This window comes from Protomyctophum parallelum, assembly GCF_964188405.1.
Source record: "Protomyctophum parallelum genome assembly, chromosome: 1".
In the NCBI taxonomy this organism is placed as follows: domain Eukaryota; kingdom Metazoa; phylum Chordata; class Actinopteri; order Myctophiformes; family Myctophidae; genus Protomyctophum; species Protomyctophum parallelum.
The window spans coordinates 95,754,287-95,776,727 of NC_139697.1; the positions used below are offsets into that span (position 1 = coordinate 95,754,287).

General features: G+C 43.3%; 1 protein-coding gene across 1 annotated transcript; it reads left to right on the forward strand.

Annotated features, from left to right (window-relative positions):
- The first annotated feature begins 1,877 nt into the window (after window positions 1-1,877).
- sap30l (sap30-like) lies at window positions 1,878-22,202 on the forward strand. Its single transcript, XM_083775270.1, has 4 exons — window positions 1,878-2,714; window positions 6,766-6,888; window positions 8,724-8,822; window positions 16,207-22,202. Exons 1-4 carry the CDS (start codon window positions 2,523-2,525, stop codon window positions 16,333-16,335), a joined length of 543 nt encoding a protein of 180 aa, XP_083631396.1. The 5' UTR covers window positions 1,878-2,522; the 3' UTR covers window positions 16,336-22,202.
- Window positions 22,203-22,441: the final 239 nt, after the last annotated feature.

Below are 22,441 nucleotides of genomic sequence, written 5' to 3' on the forward strand. Positions count from 1 at the left end.
TGGACCACTTCCCATACCTCGGCAGCCTCCTATCCTCAAATGCTGTCATCGATGATGAAATACACCATCGCCTCAGTTGTGCCAGTGGCTCCTTCTCAAGGCTAAGGAAGAGAGTCTTTGAGAACCGCGACCTCCAACCAAAGACCAAAATCTTGGTATACAAAGCTGTGGTTCTCCCCACCCTTCTGTATGGGTCAGAAGCCTGGACCACATACAGCAGGCACATAAAGGCACTTGAGACGTACCATCAGAGGTGTCTCCGGAAAATCCTCAGGATTAGCTGGGAGGATCGGCGCACCAACACCAGCGTCCTGGAGGAGGCAAACATTCTCACCATCACTGCCACCACTGCCCAAAACCAGCTCAGATGGACTGGCCATATTGTCCGCATGCCTGACTCTCGCCTCCCAAAACAAGTCCTGTACTCCCAGCTTGTTAAATGGAAACGGGCCCCGGGAGGTCAAAAGAAGAGGTATAAGGACAATATTAAAACAAAGAAGTGCCACATTGACCTCAAAGCTTGGGAAGACAAGGCAACAGACAGGACGACCTGGAGAAACCTTGTCCGTGAGGGTGCTGCAAAATATGATGACGACCTCCGCCATGCTGCACAGGACAAGCGCAGAGTCAGGAAGGAGAGAGCATCCAATAAACCGTCCAATAAACCGGTCCAACCCAAACCCACAACTACATTCCCCTGTCCACACTGCACCAGAGTAATCGGGTCCAGAATCGGCCTCCATCGCCACCTGACGACCCACAAGCACCAAGAGGGAGGACAGTCATACTCGGATACGAGTGACCGCCGATGATGATGATGGTGTGTGTGACTGTGTGTGTGCGTGCGTGCGTGCGTGTGTGTGTGTTAGCCTTATAAGTTATGGACTTCTGTGCTTAGACAGACAAAGAGACAGACACACATTGCTGCGTGTAGGAGTGGTTAATAGCACCACTCAAAAATGTGTTTTGCAAAAATCGGGCCTGATGGTGGCTCGATAGAATGACCCAAAACCATCTTGAAATCTGTATTCAGCATCGCAGCCTGCATGAAGAACCCTGCTATTTGTGAGAAGTTGTGACTCCACAGACTTCCGTCTAGCACCACCACCAGTAGCAGACAAACGTGCACTTTGCTTTCTATTTTAAAATAGTAATAGTTGCTTTTTAGTTGTGTCAATTTACTTTAAAGTTTTAGTTGACAATAATGTGTCAATCCTTCAGTAATCCCCCCCGAACTAACATTGAGTCGCGCTAAATATAAGACATACTTGAAGAATATCTACTTTGATAACTACACTGTAGTTAGTAGGCTAAATGGGAATTCTGGAGCAATTTACAAATAGCAGATGTACAAGCTCACAACAGAGCACGTCTACAGCGCATTGTGGGCTTTTAGATCTACTATTTTCGGCACAAAACAACTATTTGACGCAACGTGTTCCAATGGTGCCAAGGACTAGTAGCTCACGTCACACCTTCTAGCGGAAGTGTTTGATCGTGGACAAGTGGACAAGAACGTTGCGCCGCGACACCTTTTCCCAACGACGTAATTTCTGCAAGGCGACACTTTTACGTGATTTTGGGTCTTGTTATGACTCGAAATATTGCACGCACAAACTTCCTGATTGTTTGTCGCGCGGCGTCACTGTCTCATCCCATCCTTGGCGAAGTTGGCGTCATATGTAGGCAGCCAGGGATCCAGGAAGCGACAAACACCGTCAGATTGACATCTCATCGAGCCAATCACAACTCGACGGGCCCCGCCTTCTCTCGAACACCGACCAATGGTCGACCAGGGACCGGGCTATGGCTTCCGCCTTTTTTTTGAAGGGGGGAGGGACTGTTGCAGCGCGTCGACTCGTCTCCTCGTCGTTCATTGTACAAGCTGTTCTGATTGTTTCAAACAACGATAGCTGGCGTTTCATTTAATTGTTCCTTTTTTAAATTATAACCTCACGGTTAGTTGTTTTATCCAGCCGGGACTCGTATATATATTCACGCGGGCGGTGCTCTGCGCGCAGCGGACGTTTTCTTTTTTTAAAGTGTCGTTTTAAACGCACGTTGTTGTTTTGTGTCACCATAGGAATTCAACTAGCTGCGGCGTCATTAGCATCGAAGGCTAGCAGCTCAAGTCACCGCACCGTCGGGGCTGCTGTGCTGTCTGTTGTTGGATGATGATGTGACACAGATTACAACCGGGGTGGGAGGCGGAGAGAGAACTAAAAAGTGCTTATTTAGCCGATTATATCCGTTTACTATCGTCCTTATCTCACACTTCGGAGCGAGCGCCCGGGAGCGTAAGAAACGGTGGCTAAATAAGTTGCTAAACGGCTAAACTTTAACGAAGTCTCTTAAGAAGAGAGGAGGGGGAGGCAAGGAAGCAACAACGAGGGAGGGCTGGTTCGGTTGGAGCCGAGCCGGGGAGGGGAGTGTGAAACTCCGCCGGGGAGACCTTCCCGATTATTATTAAACATCGACTTTTCGATTTGGTTATTAGCCGGTATAATAAGATCGCCTTGATCATGAACGGCTTCAGCACGGAGGAGGACAGCCACGACGGGCCGCCGGGCGCCCCGCCGCCGTTCTACGGCCAGAGCTGCTGCCTCATCGAGGACGGCGAGCGGTGCGGCCGCTCCGCGGGGAACGCCTCCTTCAGCAAGAGGATCCAGAAGAGCATCAGCCAGAAGAAACTCAAGCTGGACATTGACAAGAGCGTAAGAGAGAAGTCTTTATTTAGTGTGTGTGCGTTTCCCTTGGACCAAGACGACCATAGACGCAATAAAAATGCATCTATGATTGATAGGCTAGGCTAGCTAGGCTGTGTTTACTTCTATCGTACGATGGCCGTCGTCGCTTGCCGACAACCGGGTGGAATTGACCACCATATCATCTAACAAAAGAGCAGTTGGATCTTCTTCTTAGGCCGGGGGACATTGTCATGTTGATCACACTGGGATGGGGGGGGGGGGCACGGGGATAGAGGACATGCCTGGCCGGGACGGACCTCCCGGGCTGCTAATGTTCTAGTCCTGACTTCTCGCTTAATCGATCGAGCCACAATCGTGTCGCTTGCCGAAAGGGATCTTGCTTGCGGCTCTGTGATACTAGGCTATTATTCTCTTTTGTCGGCAAGCGACGGCTCTCTTTTGTCGCCTGCCGCCGCTGGTGCACCATGGCGCGCGCGCACGCACACACACACTGGTTGATCAGATTGTCTTCAGATTACTAATAAATATGATGTATTCTTGGTTGTCTAGTACTCTAGCCTAGCGTTAGCCTAGCGTTAGAGTTAACTTCTGGCATTTTTTTTGCACCACTTGTGTTGGATTGGAGGTTTGAAGTTGAGGTGTGTGTGTGTTGTTTTTCTCCTTGTCTTTCTTCCAGCAGCCAGTCAGCTGGTTAACTATGGCTAACATGTTAGCTAGTTGTTGGCCACACGGCTAGGAAGACAAAAACGTGTCCGTTTTTATTTTCTTTATATAAACTTTATCTCGGTAAACTGTTTCAATAATCGACGGTCTGTCGCTGAGCTGAAGTGTGATGCAGTGTGTATTTTTTTGCATCATTGCTGTGTATTTCTCGTAGTTGTGTGTGTGTGTGTGTGTGTGTGTGACTGTGTGTTTACAGTTGGTTAAGCAAGAGCCTGTTGTCGGTAAAATGGTAGTTTACATCCCATAGCCCGGACGGAAGGTCTGCGCTGTGATTGGTTAGTTGAGCAACAACATCAAAGCTTCCAAAGTGTATAATCCACTTTTTAGGCAGCTAAGAATTCTACAGTGTAGTTTGGGTTGATGTTGATGTAATGGTCATATACACACACACCTCTCTAATCATCTAGGACGATTGGCTTACCTTTTATCACCTTGAGAAGGTATACAATTTGGTTGCTGTTGTCAACCCAAATAGCAAATTGCAGCTCGAATGCTCTTCCGAGCCATGGGATCTGGTCGCTACCCCCCCCCCCCCCCTTAAAATGGCTGTTGCCAAGGAAGCCAACAAAGGTGATTCGATGTTGAGAGGAAAAGTAACAGGCTTCACTTGAATGAACACAACTCTGTGTGTGACATTGTTGTGTGCCGGTCAGGCCCTGCTTGTGTGCCAGCGAGATGCAATGTGATTGGGCACATGTTGAGAGAGAGAGGGGGGGGGGGGTATAGCTGGCTGCAGGAGTTCTGAAAAATGATTCACAGACGCAGAATGAGAGGGATCTGGTTGATTTAAAATTGCTGTCAGCTGGCGATACTGAAGAGACAGTCTTGTGCATTTGTTGTGAAGAAGCGTGTTTTATAACATTTGTAAATGCAATATTTTGCAATGCGTTTTGAGCAGATGCTTGATGTGGATGAGACCTGGAATAGATCCATCTCTGCCATCCACATTTTTGGACAAAGCTAACATCTTCCATGAAAACAGCATAAGAGCTGCCTCCATTTGTCTTTGTCTCGTCCGGTACTGGAAGAGGTTGAGTTCATTGTATGTCCCAATGCCCCCTACTACTAGCCTAACTGCCCTACTTATTAGTATTTCAGAGGTTATTAGAATAAACTTCTCACAGTTTTGTGTCTACGGTGATCCCACTAGCTGAAGTGCATTCTATCAGGAGTTCAATGGGCTTGCGGTAAGTAGCCTCAGTCCCAGCCTTACTCATCTGCAAAGAGAAAAGCCTGGTCACAACCTAAGGCAGAGAGTGTACTATCGGCAGAAGTGTCAGGCCGGAACATCCGTCAGATGTATTTCCCTTGTTTATAACGCTTGTTTCATACACAGAGAATGTAAACGGATTTGTAAAGTGTCGACGTCCTTTCCTTGAGCGGTACCTCCGCCAAAATCCCGCTGTGTCTGCCAAATTCCAGCAATGCACTCTACAGCGTCGGTCTTGCCCAGCGTGGGGTTGCAGTGTTTGATTCCCTGTACTAGCTATTTAAAAATAGTAGTGCACCGGCCCCGATTCGGAGCTAGTGTTGTGTTGTCCCTGGATCATGTGTGTCAGCCCGCTTTGTACTTGATTTCGGTACTGGAGCATTAATGTCCCTGTAGCAATGTCACCAAGACGGATTAATGCGCTAGTGCTAGTTTTTAAATGGCCTGCATTTAATGCCATTGAATACACATACCTAGTGACATAGTATCTGTACATATCTTTGATTATTTGGCCTCTGTTTATCTCTCCTGCTCAACCCTACCTTTTTAGCCTCTCTTCTCAACACACGACAAATTAATCCCACCATAGCTCTAGGATAGACACGTCTGATTGGATCCCGGGAACGCATAGTTTTACTGAGGTTAGGTTTAGGTATAGTTTTACTGAGGCTAGGGTTAGGGTTTAAGGTTTAGGAATAGTTTTCATGAGGTTAGGTTTAGGCATAGTTTCAAAAACAAGAACTGTCAAACGACTACTGTCCATTCACAGCAGGGTTTGCCTAGAGCTGCGGTGGGATCCATAATAACGCCTTCTTGACACCTGTGGCGTGACAATAGTCTGGCAGCCAACAGGCTTTTTCTTGTTCAAAGTGGGACATTTCGTGTTTGCCTAAAATATTGTCTATATACATACATTCATGAATCCACCTGCTGGTTTTATATAACCATACCTCTGAGTCTGTATTACAAAACAAAAATCATAATCTTGAGCTCAAATGTAGTTTTCTATAACTTTTATTATTGAAATGTAAACCAATATAAAATTGTTGCAAAAAAAGTAAATTATTAAGAGAAATTTGCATAATTAGGTAATGAATGGCCTATAAACATTCAACGTGCACGAGTAGTTTAGGCAATTGTTGCGGGGTATTTCATTTTTGTAAAGGTGGTTTTAGGTCATTGAATATGCTAATAGAGAATAAACCTTTCTCTAGTTAATGTGTGCAACTTGTAATCTCAACTTGCATGACAGTTAGACATCAACTGCTTTATCATCAAAATATTCAACTTGAAGTTGCTTTGTTTTCTCATTGTTGCAAACAGATCTCCCGTGGCATTTGCAAAACATTGTGCGTGCCAGACTGGTGGTTGCACAATTTTTACATGCGGTTTTTCTGCTGCACATGCACAACGGGTTCATGTGTTTGGTCCGACGGAGCATTGGTCCGAACGACAACCTACCTCAAACCCTCACCATAAGTCCTAACCTTAACCTCCCACGGGGCAGCACACCTAAACCTAACCCCAACCCTCTCCCGACCCCTAACGCACCTCGGACCAATGCTCCGTCAGACCATAGTATGCCTCCCATGCACAACACACTATCTTCATGATATAGTATGGTGCAGTTGTCTGGTAAATGGTAATGTGACTGGAAAAGTTTCCTTATTCCTCTCTCCATAGTCAGTGGGATCTTCATGTTTGTCTTTCTCCCTGTTTTTTGCAGTACACACACACACACACACACACATGATTCCAGCGACTTAACATATCAAAACTTCCTTTAGGAAGTACAAATGTATGGGTCACACAATTGGCAGGTGGTGTGATCAATTTCCCCACAACAATCACAACACGCCTGTCAATTGTGTGCCCCATAGGTTTGTGCTTCCCAAGCATTGACTGTTCCCAACGGAAGTTTTCATATTTTCAGTCCAGGTTTTCTTAATCGAAATGTGGCGATAACAGAAGATCACATTCCCTGCCTTGGTCTCGGGTACCGTTGTGCGGTTCAGTAGCACAGTGTGGAGCATTGTGTTCATAAAGGGGTGTATGATTAATCTGGTTATTAGTTTGGTATGTTTTATGGAGTGTATGATTGGTTTTGTGTTTGTTTGTTTGCAGGTGCGTCATCTGTACATCTGTGACTTTCACAAGAACTTCATCCAGAGCGTCCGCAACAAGAGGAAGAGGAAGACCAGTGACGATGGAGGAGATTCTCCTGAGCACGACGTAGAGGTTCCAGAGGTGGGCCTCGCCATAAAATATATACGTATACATATACATACATTCACACTTTAAGCACGATGTAGAGGTCCCAGTGGTGGGCCCCACCATAAAAAAAATATATACATATACATACATTCACACTTTGTCGGGATTCATATACATGGATTAAAGTTTTCAATCATTTGGATTCCATTGAAGCCAGTGTGTCTTTGCATCGCGATGTTCTGTGATCTTGTAGATCTGCTATTTCCGTTAATTAGTTGTTTTTAGATGAGAGTATTTGAGGTGATCAAACTAGCAATAGGATACAAGTTTAGAATCATCTTCCAGAAACATGTATTGTCTCAGAAATGTTGCGATTTCAAACACCATTTTCATTTTCCAGTCTATTTTCAGCAAGTGACACTATCTTTATGTCTTGAGTATGAATGAAGAATGACGGTCTGTCAGAAAACGTGTTGAGCTGGTGGCTGCACCTGCCTGCCAAGGCTGCCATGCATTAAGAGACTCTGGAGTGTTCCTCTTCTCCTGCATAGGCGTCCCGCTTCAGCACGCTCTGCAACCCCCGTTTTTTTGTTTTTTCAAGCCGAGAATAGCTCAACTTTTGGAGGGGAGGGAGAGCTGTTCTTTTCTTTTTAGCCTGCTTCTTACTCTGGTAGAAACAACATCTTTCAGGAACGGCTTCTTTCCTGTTGCCGTCTACAATTTACAATTTACAATTTAGGCATTTAGCAGACGCTCTTAATCCAGAGCGACTTACAATAATCAGGAACAAAAGCATGGGAATACATCACAAAAGCATTTATCATAAAACATGCGTAAGCTAAGAAAGTAACAGTGGAATATCTATATTATGAGACTATACATATAAGCTATATATATACTACTATGCTATACAGTACATATGTACTATGGCGTGCTATGACTATATACAATGCAATTATAGTGCCGTCTACATAACATGCTATAAGTCTGTATCAGATGCTATCTAAGGGCGCTTTCACACCCAAAGTTCGCTTAGAAGGTCCGGATCAAGGACCAAGGACCAAATATTTGCATTTTGATTTTGGTCCGTTTGGTGTTCACACTGGACTTTGTAAAGCGTACCAAATATGTAAACAAATGACACGTGGACATGTTAAGCGAACCAAATAGTGAGGGGGAAAAGAACATGAGGGGAAATCACTGTCTACAATTTTTGGGGCAACCTTCAGTCACACAGAGAGAGAAGAGAACAGCAACATGACAGGCAGCAACAACTTGCTATTGCATTCATTCTTATTAATTATTTTATTAGCCAAATAAGAGCAACAGATGAACAGAGGAGCAGGTGTTTGAACAATAATGTGCCCGCATAGGGCAGGACTTAGCTGGGAAGAAGTCTCCCTGCTGAACTCTGCCCCTCCTCAATGACACTGAACAATGATACCCCCTTCCGTCCCCCCATCTGAACTCTCACGCTCACACCATACATACACTAGCATCGTGTGGGTGGGGGTGTATATAATGCATACTCCTTATTTATATTTATAGTTCATTGCTTATTTTTCTATTTATTATATACTACTGTACATACTGTACATTCAACAAGTGTATTTATTCCCATTACTGCATTACTGTATTGCACTCTGGCTAGACGCCACTATTCATTTCATTGTCAAAGTATTTGTATACTATGTGCAGTGACGATACATTTAATCTAATCTAATTGAGTGTTTAATGTAGTTGTTTATTGGTTTGCACTTTGCAGCCAAATTTCCTGTTCTATTCTGCATTTTGTGTTGCCGTGGACGTGGCTGATTTGGATGTGTGTGTGTGTGTGTGTGTGTGTGCGGTTCGTTCGTTCGTTCCAGGTGGATCTGTTCCAGTTGCAGGTGAACACATTGAGGCGTTATAAGAGACACTACAAGCTTCAGACCAGGCCTGGTCTCAACAAGGCCCAGCTTGCAGAGGTAACATGTTGCCCTGGACAGCTGACAACGAAAACGTTCTCAGTCGCCACGACTGATTTCAGTCATTTGGATTCCATAGATGTCAGCATGTCTTCTATCTAAATGTGTCCTGCACTAAAAATAGTCTATCTACAAGCTTACAGGTCGCAGCGCAACGTGTTGTAAGCTTGTAGATAGCCTATTATTTCAGTCTGCCAGAAAACCCTAATGATCTCAGATATGTCATAACCACAATCGTTAAGCCTCAATCTGCAAGTTATTCAACTGGTTAGCTGTATGGCTACATCATCATTGTCTCCACCAGGCCAAAGGCATGGGGAGTTAGTATGTTTTGCATTGTGTCCGTCTGTGTGTCTATCCGTCTGTGTACAGCTAATCTCCGGCACCGTTAACCCGGTCGATGCCAAACTTTGCACACACACTCCCTGGATGCCAATGATGCCCCTCTGCCCCCATTTTCCAGAACGGCCTGTTATAGCGCCACCAGGAGGCAGACTTTTGAAAAACACATTATTTTTATATTACTCCTCCAGATTCTGTCCAAAAATCCCGCAAATCGTTACACAATATCTCTATAGTCATGTGTTCAAGCCAGATCTGTCCGATATTTCATATCCCATCCTAATTGGCTTTCAAAGTTGGCAGGATTGGCCCATTTTGAACAAAAAGCCTAAAATCATGAACGCAGCGTGCAATTTACATGAAATCTTTCATGGACTTTCCTACTAGGCTGAGGAATATATCCCACCCTTTTCACATTGGCCTGTTATAGCGCCACCAACAGGTGGATTTTAGCAAAACACATTTTTGGAACAAAATGCCTCAAATCATGAACGCAGCATGCAATTTACGTGAAAGCTTTCACAGACTTTCCTACTAGTAGGTGGAATATATCCCACCCTTTTCACATTAGCGCCACCAACAGGTGGAACACATTTTTGGAACAAAATGCCTCAAATCATCCAATTAGCCCATCACTAAATACCCCCCCAAAAAGCAATTGTCCAATGCCAATCCAAATAGTTTAGCAACGGTTGCTATGCAGGTCAAGCTTTCTTCGCTGCTAACTGCTCTGCATCTCAAACAACCCAACTTATATAATTCTGTAAGTAAACAAAGGGTCTGCTCTCTGCTGATTATTGTGGAATTGTTAGATTACAAATCATAGGCTATAGTATATAATTATTATATACTGTATACCTCAAAGGTCAATTTGAGGTTTTGAGTATAGAGGGTTTAAGAGATTAAAATGTAATGGCCTATCGTTCATCAATTAATGTTACTAACATATAAATGGAAAAGAAACAAACAAAAAAATGCTTTACAGGTCACACTGGTAGTGCTGTCAAACAAGTTTGTCTAGTTTCAATTCCATTTTCAATTCAACTTTATTAGCAGACTCTGGTCCATAGGGATACATACACGGGGTTAACATACAGAGATGCAACAGGCAATACAAATCATAACATAGTGTAAAACAAATACATAACTTAACCCACAGGCAGAACATACAGGCATTTTAACCAGTGTACCCTTAATCTTGATGTATAACGTGAACAGCTCACCGAGGGGCCTGAAAGCGCTACAATGATACTGTTTGTTGACGCATCCAGACTTTTCATAAACTTAAACATTAGATTTCTTCACTCCAGCAGTGACAAACAGCACTAGCACTGCCCCCTCTGGGTTGTTTAAGGAGTATTCTCATGGCATCATTATATGCAACTTGCAACCTGTGCATGCTAGACCTGTTATAACATGACCACAGGTGTGCAGTATAAAGCGGTGTGCAATATGCCTTGAACAAGGACACTTTCACTTTAGTGGAACAATGACAGAACTTTCGGGCAATAGTGTTTGCTTGAGCATACAGCTTCCGACATTGTCTGTATATATCACCATCATCAGTCATTTCATCCGTAAAGAAATGGCCAAGATATTTAATCTTATTCCAGACCTCAAGACTATTGTCTGATAGTTTAAACATAGGAAAGTTAAGGCGTTTGTCCTATTTGGTTCTACATATTAGAACAGCGCTTTTGCTGGCATTATATTTTATATCATGTTGCACACCATACTTAGAGCAAATGTCAAGGAGCTGTTGTAGACCAGCACTACTGGGACTGAGGACCACCAGGTCATCTGCATACATCGGATGGTTTACTGGTGTTTCTACTGGGACTGAGGACCACCAGGTCATCTGCATACATCAGAATGTTTACTAGTGTTTCTACTGGGACTGAGGACCACCAGGTCATCTGCATACATCAGATGGTTTACTAGTGTTTCTACTGGGACTGAGGACCACCAGGTCATCTGCATACATCAGATGGTTTACTAGTGTTTCTCCGACCATGCATCCTGTGTTACAGGTTCTCAGTTGAGCAGACAAACCATCCATATATTAATTAAATAAGATGGGGGGGGGGGATAAAATCTTCCCCCTGCCTCACGCCATTGCTTACACCAAATGGAGCTGAATTACTCTCACCCCATTTGACCTGCATGGTCTGGTGGGCATACCAGTAGGCCAGGACCCTCACAATAAAACTGGGCACTCCTCTTTGCTTCATTTTCATAAAGAGCTTATTATGGTTAATCCTATCGAAGGCACGGGACTCATCAATAAAACCAAAATGAGGACTAGACTTTTATTCGCTCACAATTTCCTTGAGAGCAAAAATGCATAAGTCAGTACCATGCTTTGGTTTAAAACCAAACTGGTTATCAAAGGAGTGGATATACTCGGTTACTCTATCCAGTAGGATTCTTTCCATTACTTTGGGGATGATGCTGGCTATAGCCTTATCTTTAATAACTGCGACAAGCGTCCGGTAAAACACAGTGGATCATAAAACTGATAGATAAAAGTGGTGCTAGTCTCGGTCTAGCATTTTTCAGGTACTCTGCAGTGATCTGATCCATCCCACATGCTTTGTTTACAGACAAATGGTGCATGGCTTCATACACCTCATGTGTTGTTATACCCATATTTCCATTGTTCATATCAGAGTCATCCACAAACAAATCACTATTAATACAGTTGAATAAAGAGCTATAATGCTGTCGCCATAATGCCACAATATTATCAGCTCCTGAAGTTCCTTCTACAGAGCAGGTTAAGGAGGGTTTACTATTAGTGAGAGATCTCACCTCCTTTCCAAAAATCATTCACGTTGTTACACAGTAGCTTACTGGCCATGGAGTCTGCCCTCATAACTCATTATGAGGGCAGACTCATAATTTTTGCAGATGAAACGTACAGCATACTTATATCTAGCATTAGTAGTGATTTTATGCTCAAGCTCAGGCCCCTGCCTAGGTCTTCCAGCTATAGCCCACAGTTTAAAGGCTTCTCTTGCGTCAGCACGGTACATTGCTACATGCTCATTCAAGCCTGGTCTATGACATTTGCCCTTATACTTGTAGTGGGGTTTGCCACCTTCAACCAGGGCAGCCACTATGTTGTCATACAGGGTACAGAGGGCGTCTTTATGCTCCACACACTTACAGTTAGCATCCTTGTACATGATGGCATCTGTGGGCAAATACATATTACTTAACCCATTCTGACCTGAGATCCGATTCTAAAAATGTCTTCTACATCCTGACAGTTTTCTGAAAAAGCGGTTTTTATGTCAGTCGTTCCTCGGTAAAAAAAAAAAAAGCAGACCTACAAGCTCGTAGCACGCCACTCGGTGGCGCGCTTTGAGCTTGTAGATCTGCTATTTTTCAATAGCTAAAGCATAACATAATGCTAACACCGAAAGGGGTTCCCGCCAAGAATGGGTTAAGAGCTTGTGAGTTTGCATGTAGTAAGACTGTAAATCCTCCTTGGACAGAGATGTCCAGTCCAGTTTACCAGAACGAGCATTGCTGTCATTTTGTATTATTGAGGGCAGAACCTTAACATTTATTGTGAATCCAAGTGGAATGTGATCAGCTGTAGCTAACCCATTCCGTATACTCGTATTCACTAATAGCTGCATGCCCATCAGCTGTACTAATACAGTGGTCAAGCCAGGATGTAGAATGCCAGGCTTCACTAATGTATGTGTAACTGTCAGCAGGCAGGAGCCCTTCGGTTGAAAGTTTAATCTGCAACACAGTTTTATGATATAATAGCCTATGTATAGTGGGGGTCCCTGCTTGATCTATCTCTCTATCTCTAAGGGGTCCTTGGCTTGACCTGAAAAACATTGACGACCCTGGCCTGCATGTATTATTAACATTTTAAATACATAGCAGATGCAGATCTACAAGCTCACAACGCGTCGCATCCACGCCGTGCTGAGAGATTGTGGATCTGCAATTATAGGCGTGCGACACCGTCGTGCTGCAGAATATAAATGAGGCTTCTATCCCAGAGAACAGCAGGGGAAAGCTGGACAGTGGAAAGTTGTGAAACGGTTGAAAACTACTTTAAACGCAAGCAGTACACCCTGCTGTGGCATTGTTGTTGTACACGTGTGTGCAGACTGCAGAAGCTTTCTTTTTATTACAAATTGATGATCGCGACGCAGATTCACATTTGCGTCGGAGAATCAGCAAGAACAGCTGTGGGGTGTTCTGATCAACGGACAAAGCTCGGACAGCGATTTTATAAAGCTAAAGGTGGTGCTTCTCTTGTTTAATGCGTGGGGCTCACTTCTGTTAGTCGTGGGTGCTCTTTATAAGTCTGTTTGTTAAGTGGTTAATCAGACTAGTTGATTTGGTCATAAAATGAGAAAAAAACATCTGCTTCAAGATTAGTTGATTGGTAGGAAATTATTGATAGAAAAGAAAAAATAAAGAAAAACACTAGTACATGGGGTCATAATCATTAAGTCATAGGGGCATTCATTTTCTTATGCAACTTTTAAATCGGTGCCTCAGAAGAACGTGAGTTTGCGCTCCCAATTATTTTTCAGTGCGCTTTTCCTGAAGATTATGTTGGGACTGTTGGTCCATAATTCATGTTTCCAAATGCATGTGGTCATTTTCCTGTTTAAGGTGTGGGCCAGGCTCTTTTTTCAGTTCAAGCCTTTGGTTCATAACTATCCCTCCGTTTACGGGCTGTGATATATTTGGTGTGGCGGGCCCGCTATTCCGCAGTAATTGGTCATGGGGGTGATTGTTAGGAGAAGTCACCTAATCGACAGGTGGGCTCAATGTAATCGCACAGCTGGTCCCCGTGGCCTCATGCTCACAAATGCCCCCTCTATGCTGCGCTGCCAACGCGGGGGGGGTTGCTGGACGCTAACTAGAGTTGGGCTAGCTATAGCCAGCTGGCTAAACGGTGGGAAATGGAATGAAAGCGAGGCTGTAAGTTGAATGTTTCCCCAGGCTTTTCAGGAGAGGTTCAGCCCCCCTATTAATGAGCCTTACACATCATTAATAACCCGCCAGTCAACAGCTTCCAACCAATTACCGCCAAGTGCCATTCAGTAGAGCTGCCAGCTCCTTAATCCATTTTGGGCGGAAACCCCTTTTGGTTGTTTCTAGCATTATGTTATACTTTAGCTGTTGGAAAAATAACAGATCTACAAGCTCAAACTCTGTGCCGCGCTAAAGGACTGCGGGTCTGCTATTTTAGAAAAATCGTGAAAATGTGCCTCAAATCTTTGAACATCTATTATTACAGAGTGAACATTTTAACTCAAATTTGCTTCTGGGGGGTCCTTGGAACAACATATTTTCAGATGGGGGGGCATATTACTTTTTGGGGTTCTTGACATGAAATATTGAGCACCACTGATACCGAAACATAAGGTTTTTCAGAAAAGAGTAGATTTTGATTTTCTTTTTTAATTTCGACGTCAGGCCTAAATGGGTTAAGTAGAGGTGCGTGTGTGTTTCCTTCGTTCCCCTCCAAGGTTGTTGTTGTAAATCAAACGAGGCAGTGTCGGGGGTTCAGCTCGAGGTTATTAAATGTCTCCTCTGGGAAGGAAATCATTCTCTCGTCAAGAGTTTGTCCAGTCAGTGCATTCAATGGTTCTCTGGGCGTAATCCCCTTTATCTCTGTATGTTGGTACAAGAGATGATGGAAGATTGAGCCTTCAGTTTTTCCTCTTTGAGGTTGAGAAGTTTGACTTCCACAAAGGTGTCAAATGGAAGGGAAAAACATGTTACGACCCATGTACGCATATGCACTCTTCCGTAGCCGTAGCTCTCTTCCGTATAGACAGACAAGTTCATATAGCCTAGACAAAACGACATGCCTTCTATTCAATACTGTCTTATTTTAATTAATTTTAGGCATCGTCAAAATAATTAAGTATCAACTGATGAATTCAATGCTATATGTGGAGCTTTAAAACAGGGTAGACTGGGGTGACTGTGGCTCAGGAGGTAGAGCAGGTCGTCCAATGATCCATGGGTCGGCGGTTCGAATCCCGGCTCCTCCTGTCTACATGTCGAAGTGTCCTTGGGCAAGACACTGAACCCCAAATTGCTCCCGATGTGCTGGTTGGCACCTTGCATGGCTTCCGCCGCAAGCTGTGTATGAATGTGTGTGTGAATGGGTGAATGTATGCACAATCAATGTAAAGGGCCTTGGATAAAGGCGCTATATACATTTTACCATTGCTGCAAGTAGCATTTTGATGTTGACTTGTTGCAAGGGTCTGCTTTTATTAGTGGATAGTAAAGGCCCAGCTAGTGCAGCTGACCTGCAAGAGAAACCTCAGTGGATTCTTGTTGTTATAAAGTCAAGGACCTTAATGTGCACACAGGACAGCAGATGTGATTGTGTGTGTATTCAGTCCAAGGTGTCCGTCAGCAGGCACTGTACCTGCCGCCCATTATCTGATTAAAATTAATTAATAATGAATTGGCCGTTAAGCCCTAACCACACCTGTTGCAACACCTCAACAAATCAGTTTTAAGCCCAAACGTTTATTAAGGTAAACCACACCAATGCAGCTCATATTGCAAGGAGTTGCATTGGTGTGGTTTACCGACCCGACCCTTTGGTGTGGTCTGGGCTTACGGTCAACCATATCAATGCAGCCATTGGGCATAATGGTTGCAAGTGGTTGCTTGTTACACGGCAAATCATTGGTGCGGTTTGGGCTTCAATCATAAATGCACTTAAACCGCTTTTCTTTTTTATATTGAATAAGATAAGGTAACATTGCAATATCTATGTTTATCTTTTTGTTGCTGCCCTCCTGAGCCTTGTTTTCAACAAACACAGACGTGTGGGTAACGTGCTGTGACCTTGTAGATTGTAGTTAAATCGAAATAAATAAATAAAAATTACATATCACAATGTCGGTAGACATATTTAGTTTAAAAAAAAATGATTTTGCCCATATTGCCCAGCCCTACGTTCTACACAAAGATTTCTGTCCTCTGAAGAATTGACATTAATTTGTCATTATTCTTTATCTCTCTATCTCAGACGGTGAGTCGTCATTTCAGGAACATTCCGGTGAACGAGAAGGAGACCCTGACGTATTTTATTTATATGGTGAAGAGCAGCAAGAGCCGCTTGGACCAGAAAGCAGATGGCAGCAAACAGCTGGACTAGATGACGACCTCCTCCCAACGCCACCGCTACCAAAAAATCTACAACCTCCGCCCATGACAGTAACCAAAAAACTACAACACCCACCCACCCACCTACCCACCGCAACAACAGTATCCAAAAAACTACAACACCCACCCACCGCAAAACAACAGCAACCAAAAACTGCACCTGTACAAAGCCACAAGGAATGCGCGCTGACACAATCTGACAAACACCTTCTACAACTAACCATGTTAACACTGAACCTCCCTATTTTAGGCATGGCATTATAGGTGAAAACCTTAAAAGAAAGGAAAGAAGATCTTTCAAACATTCAACTAAATTATTTTTAAATGGCAGATCTACAAGCAGAACACGACAGCATGTATTTTTTTTCTCTGTGCAACAGAGTGCATAGGACACATGCGATTAACCACTTATGCCCTATTTACGTTCAGAAAACCCCAAGACATGTTTTGCTCTTCACCTATTTCATGCCCAGAATATAGCCACCAGTGTTAAAGATGGAGCCACCAGGCTTAAAGTTGTTACGGGCAAACGGCAGCCACGCGCAAAGACAATGATAACGAATGTGAGACTCACTGTCCCGAACAGGGGTCACCTGTCCCCTTGCCGGCCTCCTCGACCTGTCTGACTGACGCCAGGAGCACAGGGACACATCGTGTCACTAGCTAGGACAAAATTGTCACGGGAGGCTAAGCGTTTGGGTCTGTGTGTGCGATGTGGTCGCGCCACGTGAACACTGTGTTGCGCTGCTTTGTGAAATCACGGGATACGCATGTGTTTCCTACCTACTTTCTAGTTCCACCATCACCAGTTTGTTCTCCTATAAACCCTAAAGACAGTTCACAACCTAACCGCCCAGTCCTGAAAACAGTTCACAACCCAGCCCTAAAGACAGTTCACAACCCAACTACCGAGTCCTAAAGACAGTTCACAACCCAACAACCCCTTCCTGAAGACAGTTCACAACCCAACTACCGAGTCCTAAAGACAGTTCACAACCCAGCCCTAAAGACAGTTCACAACCCAACTACCGAGTCCTAAAGACAATTCACAACCCAGCCCTAAAGACAGTTCACAACCCAACTACCAAGTCCTAAAGACAGTTCACAACCCAACAACCCCTTCCTGAAGACAGTTCACAACCCAACTACCGAGTCCTAAAGACAGTTCACAACCCAACTACCCCTTCCTGAAGACAGTTCACAACCCAACTACCGAGTCCTAAAGACAGTTCACAACCCAGCCCTAAAGACAGTTCACAACTCAACTACCGAGTCCTAAAGACAATTCACAACCCAACAACCGTGTCCTAAAGACAGTTCACAACCCAACTACCGAGTCCTAAAGGCAGTTCACAACCCAACTACCCAGTCCTGAAGACAGTACACAACCCAACTACCGAGTACTAAAGACAGTTCATAACCCAACTACCCAGTCCTGAAGACAGTTAACCACCAAACCGCCCAGTCCTAAAGACAGTTCACAACCCAACTACCGAGTCCTAAAGGCAGTTCACAACCCAACTACCGAGTCCTAAAGGCAGTTCACAACCCAACTACCCAGTCCTGAAGACAGTACACAACCCAACTACCGAGTCCTAAAGGCAGTTCATAACCCAACTACCCAGTCCTGAAGACAGTTCACAACCCAACTACCGAGTACTAAAGACAGTTCATAACCCAACTACCCAGTCCTGAAGACAGTTAACCACCAAACCGCCCAGTCCTAAAGACAGTTCACAACCCAGTACAGTTCACAACCCAGCCCTAAAGACAGTTCACAACCCAACTACCGAGTCCTAAAGACAGTTCACAACCCAGTCCTATATAGACCACTGGTTCCCAAACGTGTTAGCTCGAGACTCAAAAGAGAAATTGGACTGGTGAAAATAGCAGATCTACAAGCTCACTGCGTGTCGCTTCACGCCTCGTTGTGAGCTTGTAGATTGGCTAGTTTCACTACTTCTTAAGCACTTGTTTTCTAATTTATTGAATTTCTTCGATTTTTCTTTGATTTCTTCATGAAATTCCAAAAAACAAAAAAAAAACATTGGATTTTGTTTTTAATTAATGGAAATGTTTCCTTTTTTGGGACTGTTTTTTTGAAAATGTTTTGGAATTAATATTCATTTAAAAAAAATGTAGGAAACACAAACATAAAGGGAACCATAACAATGGCCCCCGACCCAGTGTTTGGGAACCAGTCCTATAGACCCACAGTTGACTCTCACACACTCGGAGTGCACATAATGTACAAATATATCAGATGTATGATCTACTGTAAGTAGCTGGTTGAATGCAATGTATGATGATGATTGCCTTAAGAAAATGAAAACAAACCTGTTTTTCTTTTTCCCGTGGGTACTTTTAGTTCCTTTTAGTTTTGTCTCTGCTGAGTCTTGTGTTCCGTTTTTGGGGAGGAGAATGCTTGTGCCAAAGCACAGATGTTGAATGCCAGACGGAGATTGTTATTTCTTTGTTTTACTTGTTGAATGTGCGGCTTGTTGAAAGCGGTTTGTGAGCAGCGCCCCCTCCCACATCGGCCGCTATTTGACGCTCGTGTTTTTTGACTATCGCTGTCATCTGCAATTATGCAGGTGATGAATGGTGTCCCTATTGTGGGCAGGTTGTAGGCGAATATTTTCAAAAGTTTTTAATATCTTTTGTAAAATGTTTAAAGAAAATAGCACATCTACAAACTTGTAGATCGGCTATTGTTGACATTGTTGAATAGGACTGAATAAAATTACTTTTTTAATCTAAATGTCAAACAACGATAATTGGTATATAGACAGACAGAAGTCTCATCCATTGGATATCAAACCTGCCAGGGTTTATCGCATTTACTTCAGATTTAAATGTAAATGACAGCTCCGTTAATATCAATGTACACAAACGCATACTATAGCCTTTTATTCCTAATTACTGGCGAGTATCAGAACCTCATGGTGAAAGATGATTCATAATTCACATTTTACGGCATTCTCGATAATTTATTGCAGTGACAGTCGCCTGTTTTCAACTTGAAAAGGCAATCCACTTCCTGATTTGAATTAATTGTCGATTTACCTGAATCCCTCGACGCGTATGCACTCACGCACGCAGACAAATTGACACAATGCAGCTGTGAACCAGTTACAACCGTTAGTTCACGTCGGTCAAACAGTCTACTGCTTTGTCTCGTCTATTTAGTTTGTCCCTTACTGTGCAGTACAAGGAATGTCGTCTGTATACTTATTTGTTTTCATTGTCCGAAAACCGAAATGAAAGTTTATTCAGAGGCTGTAAAAGTGATTGGCACCACTTTAATGCTATTATTTAAGATGTTTGGTCATCTCCATTAAACTGTAGCGACCACGTTTGCTTTTAAATATCATCACTGTCGGGTGGAAACCTTGTATGTCCAAAAGCATTACTTTCCTTTAAATGGGAAAACGTAACTCACAAGCTCTTGTTAATACTTTTAAGTGGCTCAATGTTTATTATAAAATGGGAAAAGAATACACACTTAACAACTTTCAACCTGCTCTTCCTACTCTGGGCATGTTACATTACAGTCAGAAATATTCAAATTATAGTTTTTTTTTTTTTAATCTACTTTTGACACTGCATACAGTGTAGGATCTAGTAGGGCATTAATTTATGGAAAAAATGAAGTTAAAATATGGAGATGAGCGGTTCCCCCTGACAGCAACCATCTCCTGTGTTTGCCATGTATGTCTATTGGGGCAGGAGAAGCTGTTTTCTTGTGCGTCTATTGGGGCAGGAGAAGCTGTTTTCTTGTACGTCTATTGGGGCAGGAGAAGCCGTTTTCTTGTACGTCTATTGGGGCAGGAGAAGCCGTTTTCTTGTGCGTCTATTGGGGCAGGAGAAGCTGTTTTCTTGTACGTCTATTGGGGCAGGAGAAGCCGTTTTCTTGTGCGTCTATTGGGGCAGGAGAAGCTGTTTTCTTGTGCATCTATTGGGGCAGGAGAAGCCGTTTTCTTGTGCGTCTATTGGGGCAGGAGAAGCTGTTTTCTTGTGCGTCTATTGGGGCAGGAGAAGCTGTTTTCTTGTGCGTCTATTGGGGCAGGAGAAGCTGTTTTCTTGTACGTGTGTCTTTTTGTTTTTAGTTTTTCCCTCCGTTTGCTCAAAATGACATGCACACATTTAAATGTATACAAGGTTTCCTGTCCGACACTGACGATGTGTTGTGTTTGCTACAGAAGTCATGTTTCACGAAGCGGGAAAGGACAAATTAATAAAACATTAAAATCATCTCCATGTCCAGAGCATTAACTTAACTTCACATAACTGACAACCTCTTGTTATGAAAAGGACATGGTTTCTTCAGGTTATCAACCTGGATTATAATTTAAATATTCCATATGTTCATATTATAAACTTGGATTATAACATCAATATTCCCCATTTTCATTTTATAAACTTATTATAACTTCAATATTCCTACTTTTTCAAACACCCCTCCTGTGCAATAGTGCGTTTAGGAAAAGGAGAATCTTCTAACATGGTGTAATGAGCTGCAGTGTCTTGCTCAGGGGCACTACGATGTGAAGCCAAGGAGGGGCCGGCAATCGAACCGTGGACCCTCCCGCTGTCCCTCCTGACTTCAGCTTCACACGTCACGACGTGACTTAAAAACCAACGCGACTGAATTGGTATCGATAGGATTCGTCAAATCAATTTGAGCACGTTAACCAACCACTCAAAGCCGCCCGTCCCTTTTCTGGTGTGAACATCTGACAACAAAAAAAAACAACAGATCGATCGATAAGCTCAACAATATGTCGCAAAATGTGACGCGTGAGCTTGGGGATGTGCTATGTTCGTCTGATGTTGGCCATAATAACATGGGGCCGCTAGAGGGTCCATGTGGTTAAGTGAGCTCTTGAGAACATTCAGCGCGTGTAAGTGCATTTTAAAGGTGTTTGTTTCTAGCTGTAAACATGTTGAGCCTCGCTGACTGCGGTGTGTGTTCTCAGCTGCAGTATACAGCAGGCAGTGTGACGTCAAACCCTGCCTTTCAGAAGCTCGTATGTGAATATATTTAAACAGACAAATCTGATTTTTTTTTCTTTCTTTTTTTGCTTTTGTAATCATCACTGGTCGAGCAATAATTTAATGTACTTTGTACGCCAGGCAGAGCCCAATTTTAACACCCTCCCAATTGTTGGGGAAAGTGTTTGTTGTGGACGGTACAGTTTTATTTCCACACACCGTTTTGGACAGAGTTGTTTATCATAGGTCTGCTATTCTATTCTAAAACAAAAGAACACTTGTATTTTTAAAATACCAAGAGTGGCAAAAGAGGAAGTCATGGATTTATTCACCACTGTGACCTGTTGACAAAAAAAAGTACGTGTAAATGTTGAGTAAATGTTGAATGCACTGTCAAGCATTTAACCCCATTTTATACTATTTTCAATTTGCGAACCCCCCCCCCCCCCCCCCCCCCCCATAAATGACGCCCGAAATATGGACGCCAGGGTAAAAGTGGTCGACGATGGGAGGAGACATCTGGCTCTGTCAACCAATCACAAAGTGGTATTTGTTGGGTCTTTTGCCGACACCTGTGTTTTTTCTAGCAGAGCCGACATGAAGTTGTACACTGAGGTGTTTTTTTCTTTTTACTGTTTTTATTTCTACAAATTATTTCAATGTAACTTCTCTCCGTCAGACCTTTATTGATGCGCCATCTTCAGTGGAGTCTGTTTATTTTGTTCTTGCTTATAGATTTTTTTTTTTAGTGCCATGTAGAACTCTGTTACCATATTAGGGCCATGCTGCATTAACCTAATTGATGTACTAGAATATACATATTTAAATATGGCTGCTTATTAATAAACGTACAAGTACAAAGGAGCGATGAGTTTGGGATGTACTTCATTTTACCCACACATTACCCATTTTGAGTGGGAACCCCTTTTGGTGTTAGCATTATGTTATGCTTTAGTTATTGAAAAATAGCAGATCTACAAGCTCATAGCGCGCCACCGAGTGGCTCGCTACGAGCTTGTAGGTCTGCTATTTTTGAAAATCGAAGAACGACTGACATAGAAACATAGCTTTTTCAGAAAACTGTCAGGATGTAGAAGACATTT

What these genes read in the sequence shown, in the direction of transcription:
- sap30l (XM_083775270.1), top strand. Translation starts at nt 2,523, where the DNA reads ATGAACGGCTTCAGCACGGAGGAGGACAGCCACGACGGGCCGCCGGGC. An exon ending in ACGACGTAGAGGTTCCAGAG is followed by an intron (nt 6,889 to 8,723) that starts GTGGGCCTCGCC and finishes CGTTCGTTCCAG; the next exon opens with GTGGATCTGTTCCAGTTGCA. An exon ending in ACAAGGCCCAGCTTGCAGAG is followed by an intron (nt 8,823 to 16,206) that starts GTAACATGTTGC and finishes TCTCTATCTCAG; the next exon opens with ACGGTGAGTCGTCATTTCAG.